The 11,875-nt window shown below is 41.6% G+C and overlaps 1 protein-coding gene across 2 annotated transcripts in view; it reads right to left on the bottom strand.

Annotated features, from left to right (window-relative positions):
* Window positions 1-10: 10 nt before the first annotated feature.
* The window catches only part of ZNF12 (zinc finger protein 12), a 15,668-nt gene continuing 3,803 nt past the window's right edge, over window positions 11-11,875 (bottom strand). For both annotated transcript variants that reach the window (XM_032755852.2, XM_058442624.1), the window contains 3 exons: window positions 7,539-7,665; window positions 7,194-7,289; window positions 11-2,663 (listed from right to left, as the gene is read on the bottom strand). In XM_032755852.2, coding sequence (XP_032611743.1) covers window positions 808-2,663; window positions 7,194-7,289; window positions 7,539-7,665 — 2,079 coding nt within the window. In that variant the 3' untranslated portion in view covers window positions 11-807. The remainder of the gene's footprint in view (window positions 2,664-7,193; window positions 7,290-7,538; window positions 7,666-11,875) is intronic.

Genomic DNA, 11,875 nt, shown 5'->3' with positions numbered 1-11,875 from the left:
CTGACTCAGATACAGTTGAAAACATTATAAAAGCATTGGCCCTTTAGAGCCGATATTGTCCATTAAGAATGATCAAATGCATTAAATCCTAGAGAAGAGTGCAAGAAAAAGTATACTTTATACCTATCAAATGATATTAACGTAGTGCTGTTTAGAATACTCTTACCATATGAATTACAAAATAAGGATACAATTTTTTTCAAACATGATTCAAAGTGAACATACAATTCCTGTAATGTAATGTAATGTAATAAAAACAACCCTCTACCCCAAACGTAAGTCCTATGTTCTTTGGGAACTGCTTACATGAGTTTAAGGTTACCAACTAAACTAGCTATCCTGATGACTTTACAGCTTCTGTTTACACAAGGAGTATGTTTATTCACAGCAGGAATCTTCTCTGTTTCTTTTTTTTTTTCTTTTCAAGTTTGCTATTGTATCAGAAACACATCTTTTAGTATTAACAGTTTCCAAAGGATTATGTCTTCCATATTCCTTATATTGATAGATTTCCCCTTGGCTATGAATTCCCTGATATGCAAAACAGTTCCAATCCATGGAGATGTGTATATACATTCTGAATATTTATAAATTTTTACTTGTCTATAGTCTAGTATTGTTATACCATGTGTTCTTGTTATAATCATGGTTTCCATTCTGTGAGTCTTCAGATTATGAGTCCAACACACAAGGGGATGTCCACACTAACCTGTGTGAACTCCCTGATGTACAAGGTGTTTGACTTCAGGCAGGAGTTTCTGATTCACTATATTGAAAGGATTCTCTGATATAAAATGAGGTCTGACTTCAGAGAAGCCTTCCCACATCTATTACATTCATATTGCCTCTCCTATGAATTCTCTGATGGCTGTTGAATGCTGATTTGTGGTAGAATTTTTTTCCACATTCAGTACACTCATAGGGTTTCTCTCCTGAATGAGTTCTATAGTGTACAGTGAGGTATGACATCCGAGAGAAGGCTTTTCCACACTCATTACATTCAAAGGGTTTCTCTCCTGAATGAATTCGATGATGTATAGTGAGATAGGACATCTGAGAGAAGCACTTCCCACATTCATAACATTCGTAGGCTTTCTCTCCTGTGTGTGTTCTCTGATGTCGATTAAGGGCTGAATTCTGGCAGAAGGTTTTCCCACATTCACTACATTCATAGGGCTTCTCTCCTGAATGAATTCTATGATGTATAGTGAGGTATGACATCTGAGAGAAGAATTTTCCACATATATAGCATTCATAGGGCTTCTCTCCTTTGTGTATTCTCCGATGTCTACAAAGGGCTGAGTTCTGGTAGAAGGTTTTCCCACATTCACTACATTCATAGGGTTTTACTCCTGAATGAGTTCTATGATGGATAGTGAGGTATGACAACTGGGAGAATAACTTTCCACATTCGTTACATTCGTAAGGTTTCTCTCCTGTGTGCACCCTCTGATGTCTCATGAGGGCTGAATTCAGGTAGAAGGTTTTTCCACATTCATTACATTCATAGGGTTTCTCTCCTGAATGAGTTCTATAATGTACAGTGAGATATGACAACCGAGAGAAGAATTTTCCACACTCATTACATTCATAGGGTTTCTCTCCCGTGTGGGTCCTCAGGTGGGTCGTGAGAGTAGACTTGCGGCAGAAGCATTTCCCACATTCACTACACTTGTAGAGTTTCACACCTGTGTGAATTTTCTGATGGTCATTAAGTGCTGACTTCTGCGAGAAGGTTTTCCCACAGTCATGACAAACATAAGGTCTCTCTCCTGAATGTGTTCTCTGATGTTGTGTGAGGTGTGTCTTCTGACAAAAGGATTTTCCACAATAACTACATTCATACGGCTTCTCTCCTGAGTGAGTTCTCTGATGCTGAATGAGGTGTAACTTCTGGTAAAAGTTCTTCCCACATTCATTACATTCATAGGGCTTCTCCCCTGTGTGTGTTCTCTGATGCACAGTAAGGGTTCCCTTCTGGCAGAAGGATTTCCCACACTGATTACATTCGTAAGGTTTCTCTCCTGTGTGAGTCCTCTGATGTATAATAAATTTTGACTTTTTACAGAAGGATTTCCCACATTCACTGCATTCATAGGGCTTCATTTCCATATGAGATGTCTGATGTACAGTGAGGTCCGACATCTGGAGAAAGGCTATTTCAGATCCATTCCACTTATAGGGCTTTTCTTCCATATGATTAACAAAAACAGTGTCCTTTTGGAAGGCTTTCTGGCATTCAATATATTCAAAAGGTTTCTCCAAAATACGAATTTTCTGATAAAGACTTTCTTCATTTAGAGTATAAGGTTCCCCATTTTGATTAAATTCATAAGCTTTATCTCCTGGATGAGTTTTCTCAAGCTTAATATGGATGAGTGATTTCCCACATCCACTACATTCATCAGCTTTCATTCTTGCATAGCTTCCATCACTACTAATATATTCTGAAACAGACGTTAAACACTTTTCACATGAGTCACAGAGGCTATTTTTATAGGCTATTTTTCTTGAAGGAACAGGGTTCGTTTCTACATCAAAAGTTTTACCAGGAACATTACCTCTCTCTTCAATAAGGGTCTCAATGAACACGGTTTGCCTTGAAGGTTTATTTTCCTCTTCCTGGATTCTCTCTATTAGGTCATCAGTTTGCCAGACTTCATCTAAAGAGAGACAAAATTAACCAACTTTTGTACATCTTCCTATATATCTGATATGGAATGAGATTCATGATTTGTACACAAGCATCTCATTGTGAGTAGATGCTAGCTTCATGAACAGATGAAAATAATTGCAAGTGTACTTTTCTCCTTTATTCTTTTGCTTAAAATTACACACAAACACACACACTCCTCTAGGAATGGGGAAAGGGGGAAGTAAACTGGCAAAAACACATGCACTTTTGATCTACTTTATATTTTGTTCAAAACTGGGTATAGAAGATAAAATATAACACAGAACAATGACTGGTAGGCGAAGAATGCTGGATGAATGGCTTACAGGGTAGAGTGATGAGGAGTGCTGTTGGACAAGGAGGGTCATAAGATGTATTCAACTAGGGATTCATTTAGGGGGAGGTAAAGCTGTACTTTATACCATATCACTTCATACCAAGTTGAGAGAGATTACAATTTAAGGCATTAGCACTGTATACTAAGATTTTTGTGGTAGCATTTTCACTAGACTACACCCTTCCAAACTATTTTGCCTTCTTTCCTCATTCCACGTAGTAGAATAAACTAAATCTCCTCATGTTTAAAGGAACAGCCCTATAACCAGGGCATTCGCCCTGTAATTCTGTTTCACTTGGATGAAGAATCCCAGGAATGTATATATATATCCTACAAGAAATATAAAACAGTCCACAGAGCTATAGGCTTATCTTGTGAGGACAGCGAAGAGATCAACTGGAAACTTTAGTATTCTAATGATGCTATGATTTAATGCTAAATTCATTCTGACCATGAAATTCTACTTGTTCCTATTTGAACAGTATATTTAATAGCATGAACTCTGGTGAGGTGACCTAGGGCAAGCTACTTAGCAATTCTCTGTAGTCAGTATCCTTCACCTGCCAAATAGAGATAATGGCACCTACCTCATAAGGTGGTTGTAGGATTGCAGCAGTTAATGAAGTGCTCAGAGTAGCATCTGGCACAAAACACATGCTTTATAAGCTTAGCAATTATTCTTCCCATCTTTCAGTCTCCTGACCATTTGCTTAAGCCAGTCCCACCCTGACATACTACCATCACTTAATTCTCAATGTGAGTGCTTTCCCACTCCTGAGTAGCATTTAGTGTACAAACCTTACGAATCAGATCCCTGGCTGGGTGTGGTAGCTCACGCCTATAATCCCAGCACTTTGGGAGGCCAAGGCGGGCGGATCACTTGAGATCAGGAGTTCGAGACCAGCCTGACCACGATGGTGAAACCCTGCTCTACTAAAAATACGAAAATTAGCCGGGCGTGGTGGCGGGCGCCTGTAATCCCAACTACTCAGAAGGCTGAGACAGGAGAATTGCTTGAACCCGGGAGGCGGAGGTTGCAGTGAGCCGAGATTGCGCCACTGCACCCCAGCCTGGGCGACAGAGTGAGAATCTGTCTCAAAAAACAAAACAAAACAAATAAAAAAAATCAGATCCCTTACCATGCTCCTAAAATAACAATTTTATTTTTACTTACCTTAGAAGTGTCTGGATGAACCTGACTACTGTACTTGCTATCATGCACATTAAGTGAAATGATATCAACCGTAACCCCTATAACCTGTGCTTTCCCTGAACCCACTGCCAAAATATCAACAGATCAAATGAGAAAAAAATCGGAGGGTCCTAAGATATGTCCAAGTAGAGAGTTGTTTTGGAGGAAGTGGTTCTGCACTTTACACCTTCTCATGTCACATCAAGCTGGGAGAGATAGGTCATGATCTATCTCTTATCCTTGCCTTATGCTATGATCACTGTGTGCCTGATCAATGCCCAGCACATTTCACCTACAGTCTCCACCCTTATTGTTTCACTCAGTTTGCTTGACTTCCTGCCTTCATCTTCTCAAAACCTACCTTTGTACGGGATTTCCATGCTTAAAAAAAATACTTCTCAAATCCTTTCTCACCTCAATTCCATTTCCCCTTGAAGTTGAGAATACTGTCTACAGAATCATTTTAGTACAAAGTGACTCAGCCTTGCATTGGAACATCAGCACTCCATGTAAAATGCTGAGTTTTAATTACTTCATGCAGTGCTGCTCTCTCTTTTTTTTTTTCTTTTCTGAGACATAGTCTCGCTCTGTCACCCAGGCTGGAGTGCAGTGGTGCGATCTCAGCTCACTGCAAGCTCTGCCTCCCAGGTTCAAGTGATTCTTCTGCCTCAGCCTCCCGAGTAGCTGGGACTACCACCAGGCCTGGCTAATTTTTTAGTAGAGACAGAGTGTCACCATATTGGCCAGGCTGGTCGCAAACTCCTGACCTCATGATCTGCCTGCCTCGGCCTCCCAAAATGCTGGGATTACAGGCATGGGCCACCGCGCCCAGCCCTTCTTCTCTTTTCTTAACCACAACCTTTCTCCTAGGAAGGATGGTCCTATTTCCTATTTCCTTTGAACCTCTGAATAAAAATCAGAGAAGCTGTTCTTAATCTGAATCATATAGATGTTTTTCCGCTACTTGCAAAATATATGGGGATGTGACCCAGGCATGCATTATTTCTTTTTTCTTTTTTTTTTTTTTTGTAGAGACAGGATTTCACTATGTTACCCAGGCTGGTTGCACACGATCCTCCTGCCTCAGCCTCCCAGGGTTGGGATTACAGGTGTGAGCCACTGCATTTGGCCCAGGCATGCATATTTAGAAATAACTGCCTGTACATTATTTCTGAATGGATGGACAAAAAAGTTCTTTCACCTGCCTAGCTTCTCATGTAATCAAAGAAAGAAAGAAATATCTGTCTCTGTTACACAATACATCAAGGGATAGCATGCCCCTTTCCTTACAGGACTATGATCCAAGAGCAAAACAGCTCAAGCAAAATACAGACACTATCAAATAGCAGATGACTTAATCAGACTCACTTCTTTATCCTATCACCCCTAGGTGAAACTGTAGTCGAGGGAAGGGAGATACAGAAGTCAATGATAAAAGTCAGGAAGGAAAAACTTCAGGGAGGGGTTGAAAATTTGAGCTCAGACTTAAAGAATGTGTTATGTGGGGAAGGAAAGCACACCCTAATGAAATGTAAAGCTGTAGGGACAATAGTCTCATGAAGAGAAGACATTAGGAGTGTGGACCAAATGGAGTTTAGTGAGAGTTTTGGGGAACAACAGAGAATTAGTTTTTCCAGGTAATACAAGGCTAATATTGTTGAGATCCTTAAGGGATAAGGAATTAAAATTCCCCTTAGGAAGTAAAATGTAACCAGCTATAGGCTTATCTTGTGAGGCTAGCAATGATATCAACTGGAAACTTTAGATGAAGACATACTGCAAATCCAGCTAGGACTCATAGCAATCCAGGCATGACAGAATCTAGTCTTTGTTTACATTAAGTCAAAGGAAACTGAAGATATACAGAGGACAATGAAGACATTTCACACTGGACAAAATCCAGTAATCCAGAGATCGGTAATATCTGATGAGAATTTCAGTGGTTTCACAGGGACCACTATAGAAGAAGAAGAGATTAGTATAGTTTAGTAAATAAAGGGAGGTGGAAAGGTGATTAGTAATTATAATTTGGAATAGGTCATGATCAATTTCCAGGCCTGATGAGAACAAGAGCAGCTCTGTAACTGCTATCACAGAAAATACCAGACTAGAGCCCAGGCTCACTGGTGGTAGAGATGTCATCCTGGGTGCGAGCAACATAAAATAAAAAACAAAGCCTAAAGACTCGGCACTGGGGGCACCCTTTGAGAAACTCATAATGCGAGGAAATCACAGTAGGTTGAAACAGACCCTTTAAAGACATTTCTGGAGGTGGTGGAAGGATAAACCAGACTTCATTTATGTATATAATACTTACTAAGCACCTGCCATGACAGGGTATCATTCAAGGCATTGGGAACAGAACAGAAAATAAGAAACAAGATGAAAAGGAACATTTGGTTAAAGAGGGAGACTCAGGTACTACAGTCACCAAATTTCAGGAGGGCTGGGTCTCAGGAATGAGCAGCACTGTCCAATGAAGCACAGGTGCACATGACAAGTGGCAGAATCCACTGGCTTAGGCACAGGATGGGGACTTTGGAGTCTAACCTCAAAGAAAGAAAAGTACAAAGTAGAACAGGGTCCAGAAACAAGTCTTAGGCACTGCACAGTAAAGATAAAAAAAAAAAAAAAAACCAGAAGTTATGAAGAACACAAGAATCACATAAGTTATTTTTAAATGTCAGACATAATACCTAAAAAATCCATGATAATGGTTTCTGAAAATGCTAGAAGAGTAAGCAAAGACCCAAAGTTTAAGAGAACAACAGAAGTGACTGGAATTCAATTCTGGGGAGTGGCAAGCACAGAAAAGCTCCATAAATGTTAAGTTCTTATGGGGAAGGAAGAAGGCTTTGGGAGTGAGATTCAGGTTCATAGAGCATATAAGCAACTATCTCTAGTCACTTCTAAAGGTTCGGGACCATTAAAAAATCCCTGGGAAAAACACTCCCAAGTTACCAATCTCCTCACTGCCTCCACTAACACACCTGGATAGCTCTGAAGTAGGAATTCTCCTTCTACTATCCATGGCTCTTCTCCTTGCTCCAACTTGCTGATAACATCCGGTTTGATAATGTGATACCCTGTTAATGAGAAATGAAAGAGAACTTGAGCCCAGGCTGGTTGGCTTCAGGGTCTCTGTCATACAGGGAAAATGCCATTTGTGCCTTATCAAAATCAGAACTTTTCACGGGGGAGATCAAGACCAAAATGCCCTGCCTGGTGCCCAAAACAGTTTACTCACATTCGTCGCATCAAATTTTAAGTTAAAGTCATAAAATTTGTGAGAAATCCCATATATTTTAGCAACGGAGAAAGCAAGCTATCCTCACCCACGGAAACTAGATTGCTGTAGTTCTCCAGCATCACATCCCTGTAAGTTATCTTCTGCTCAGGATCCAGCTGCTGCCACTCCTCCTGGGTGAAGTCCACAGCCACATCTTTGAATGACACTGGCCCCTGAAATGGCACCGTGATTGGAATTGGGTGACGTGAAATAGGCACATAGGGACAAGATCTTAGCATGCTCACTGGCAAAATTAACCATGAACGTTGTATACCTTTATTTTATGTTACAGACTGTCGAAGGGAAACAAACATATCAGAAATACACTGTTCTGGGGTTCATTCACTATACATCAAAACAAAAACAAAAAACACAAAAAAACAACACTGGGATTGCACAGTGAGCCAGAAACAATTCTGGCTGTTGGGGACTCTAACACCAGCAGGCACGAATCTCACCCCTGAGGAGCACAGGCCTGGGGACACTCACAGAACCCCAGGATGCACTCTACTCCTTTGCACATTCTTCAATTTGCTTCTAGAATATTAATAATGTTGGTTCTCTTCTTACCTCCCTGGTCACTACTTCTCAGTCCCTTTGCTGGCTCCTCCTCTACTCCAAGTCATCCTGAATGTTGTGGGCCCTACGGCTGTCTTGAGTCTTTTTCTCTTTGCTGTCTGTACTTGCTGCTTTGACGGTGAGCCCACCTGCTTCCTGGCTAATTTAATTACCATCTGTACACCAACATTTTCCAAATTTACATCAGCCCAGGCCTCTCTCCTAAATTCCAGACACATATGTCCCAGATGGCAAACTCAACATCCCTGAAATTCAACTGCTGTTCCTGTTCAAACCTGCTCCTCCTATAGCTACTACTGGAACCAACCCACAATATTTGCCACAATTACCAAAATAACAAACAGGCTGGGCAACACACATTCTAGTTTTTATTTTACTGCCAAGTGACCAAGCCTACAGCAGTTCAGAATGCAGTCTGCCACACGAATTATCAGTAATAGTTTGGTTCAGGTTTTCCTAATTCTCAGCTGGGAACCCCAAATTTCCTTTCTTCCCATGGTACACGTTCTAGGAGAAAGGAACATTTCTGAGGAGGAACAGACAGCTGACCTGGAAACTGTCAAAACCGCATCTATAAATGTGTATCTTATGAATAAAATGTCCCATTCACAAGTACTCACACTAGCCATTATAACTGTTTCCTTTAATATCATCCCCTCTAAAATAAAGAGAATAATGCTACCTATACATAATACCAGTATTAAATGGACTAATCCATGAAAAGCACTTAGCATAGTTTTTTTTGGATAAAACACATACTTATCAATGAAATCTATTGTTATTGTTGACTTTCTACTGTGGCTCTGACCACTTTCCAAATTAGGACAGAAAATTAACCATAAAACACAGAAGTTTAAACAACTGAAGGTTGTGTGGTTGTTATTTATGTAATTGGCAAGAAAGAATCGTAAAACAGTTGTCTGTGTGTTAAGAACAAAGAGGCTGAGATGATTTCAAGAAAATATGGTAGCAGGAATGGTGTAGAAGGTGTGGAAGGAAAGGCCATGTCATGTTCAGAGCTACGTAAGATGATGACAAACTCCTGGTGTTGACTGAACATCTTGGGTTTCATATGTGGAATGATTGGAATGATCCATGAGTGCAAGATGGGTTCTACTGACTCCCTGAGACGCCGTGCCATTCTCTCCCAGCTCTAGATACAGGGGTATCCACAGACAGGCCTGGCTGGCCTGGGAAGGATGAGGGTAATCAGGGCTGAGAGTGTCCAGCTGCTGATGGGACACATAGTGGGGGAAGAGGTGGGTCCCACCCCAGCCAGATGAATCCAGGTGCAGGACTGCCCCAGCAGGTGATGAGAACTTCCTGGAGAGCAATAGCTGAGCTTCCAGAAACTCTGTGCACACTTCATTCAGACGTCATCTGCCATGAGGATCAGGGGAGTCTGGAAGTTCACGTATGGCATTGCCCTGCCTTGCTGAGCAATAACAACTTGTTTCTTAGGAAAGTAAGCCTGGTTTCCTTTATTCAAGTGGTAGGTCCCCGCTTAGTGTGTCCACCTGATATCTGTCAGGATGGTCACTGTGCAACAGGTGAAAATGGGCAAAGGACTTTCAAGAAGGACTCATAAGAGGAAAAATGTGAAGAAAGTCATCAGCTCAGGAAAAGTCACAAAAGGAAAGCAAACGAAAGAAGATGAGTAAAGAGACCACATATATCTATGACTACAATAAGTGTGAACACATAAAATCTCTATTTTATTTTTTTATTTTTGATTTTTTTAAATCTCTATTTTAAACCAGAATCCCTCTTACAATAAAGATATGCCAGGGATGGCTGGGCGTGGTGGCTCATGCCTGTAATACCAGCACTTTGGGAGGCCGAGGTGGGCGGATCACAAGGTCAGGAGATGGAGACCATCCTGGCTAACACACTGAAACCCTGTCTCTACTAAAAATACAAAAAATTAGCCAGGCGTGGTGGCGGGCGCCTATAGTCCCAGCTACTTGGGAAGCTGAGGCAGGAGAATGGCGTGAACCCAGGAGGTGGAGCTCGCAGTGAGCTGAGATCACGCCACTGCACTCCAGCCTGGGTGACAGAGCGAGACTCCGTCTCAAAAAAAAAATACATATATATATATATTTCTAAGTATGTGTTTGGTCAAGATCATGTCCCTGGCATACATATACATGTATGTGTATATATGTGTGTGTATGTATATATATGTATGCCAGGGACACGATCTTGACCAAACACATACTTAGAAATAACCAAACCATTTCAGTCACACTTCTGTCCTATAGATCATATATAATGTATTTGTTTTTGAGTCTTTCCATTAAGAGATTCTAAGCAATCTTCCTGAGAAAGAATATTTCATTCTTTTTAGAATCCCATTAGCTAGGAGAGTCCTCTGTCTAGCATCTCAGCTAGACACCCTTGAGTGTCCCTAACTCAATCCCCTCAAACCCCCACTGCATTTGTTTTTCACATTGTCAGTCTCTATTAATTTCATCTTTTCAACAGATGACACGCTTTCCCAATTAGAAGGCTTGAAGTTCTCTGTAGGACAAAACCAAAACTCAGTCCAGCACTGGGGGCTCCTGGGTCCATCTGGGTATTTATCTGCATTCCCATCCCTTAGTCCCTTAACAGGAAGTCCAAATTCTAACGAAGCAAAGATCTCACCAGCCCTCCAGGAGACTTACTCAGGTCCCTAATGCTGGTCTCCTGAGTGCCTTTACAAGCCTCTGCCACTAACCCGAATTATTCCAGGGCTGGCAAATGCCACCTTTCCCTTCCTTGAATGACTGAATCACAATACTCTCATAGTGCATTCATTTGTTCATTTGTTTGTTAATTCATTCATTCATTCATTCATTCGAGACAGGGTCTTGATCTGTTGCCCAGGCTGGGGTGCAGTGGTGCAATCATAGCTCACTGCAGCCTCATATTCCTGGGCTCAAGTGATCCTCCTGCTTCCGCCTTCCAAAGTGCTGGGATTACAGGTGTGAGCCACTATGCCCGGCTGAGGATGCATTTAAAATCAGACTTCTGCTTCATCATCACTTCAGCGTTTCCCAGGCATTGACCAGAACGACTCCCATGATCTCCCATAATTACATCCATGAATTACCTCCTCCAAGGAGAACATAAACACCTTGAGAGAAAGAAGTGCCTCTTAAAATCATATCCCAAACCCGAAGACAAATGGTGTTAGTGCCTAAGAAAAAAAGGCAAAATGCTAGCTGAGGAGAAGGACACAGAGCCAAGCAAGGAGGGAGCTTCCTCTGGGACTCCTGAAGGCCCAGAACAGCAGGTGTCTGTGGTAGACTGGCTGCTGCTCTAATCGCTTTCAGCTGAGAAACACCAGTATCATGACACAAGCTCCCAAAAGAGTAGTACGTTACATTTACATTGTAAGAAATGGGCTGGGATTTCAGACAGAAAGAAAGGATGGTCCTCGCGGCTGGCTGAGCATGTGTGGGGGTGGTCAGGATGGAGCTGCTCTCTCCCAAAACCCGGCCCTCACCCCTCACTCTTGGCTGATGAGCTATTTCCCTGAGAAAAGAAGCAAACAGGAACGCTATGTCTACCCTCTTCTCTAACCACCTCATGGGACACCTCCAGCTGTTTGCATCTCTGTCCCCTATGGCTGACTCGAGGCCCCACAGCCATTCTCACCCTATGGGCAACAACTATTTTTCATTCTTGACAGAATCACCTCCACTATTATCTCTCCCATGAAAACGAAAAATCCTTTCTTAACCTCAACTCCTATTCCTGCTACTATCCAATTTCTCTTTTTCCTTCAGGGCAAAATTTCTCAAAAAAAAAAAAAAAAAA

Source organism: Hylobates moloch, unplaced genomic scaffold, assembly GCF_009828535.3.
Source record: "Hylobates moloch isolate HMO894 unplaced genomic scaffold, HMol_V3 SCAFFOLD_1, whole genome shotgun sequence".
In the NCBI taxonomy this organism is placed as follows: Eukaryota; Metazoa; Chordata; class Mammalia; order Primates; family Hylobatidae; genus Hylobates; species Hylobates moloch.
Note: the sequence above shows the minus strand (reverse complement) of the source record. Positions and strands in the feature narration are given on the sequence as shown.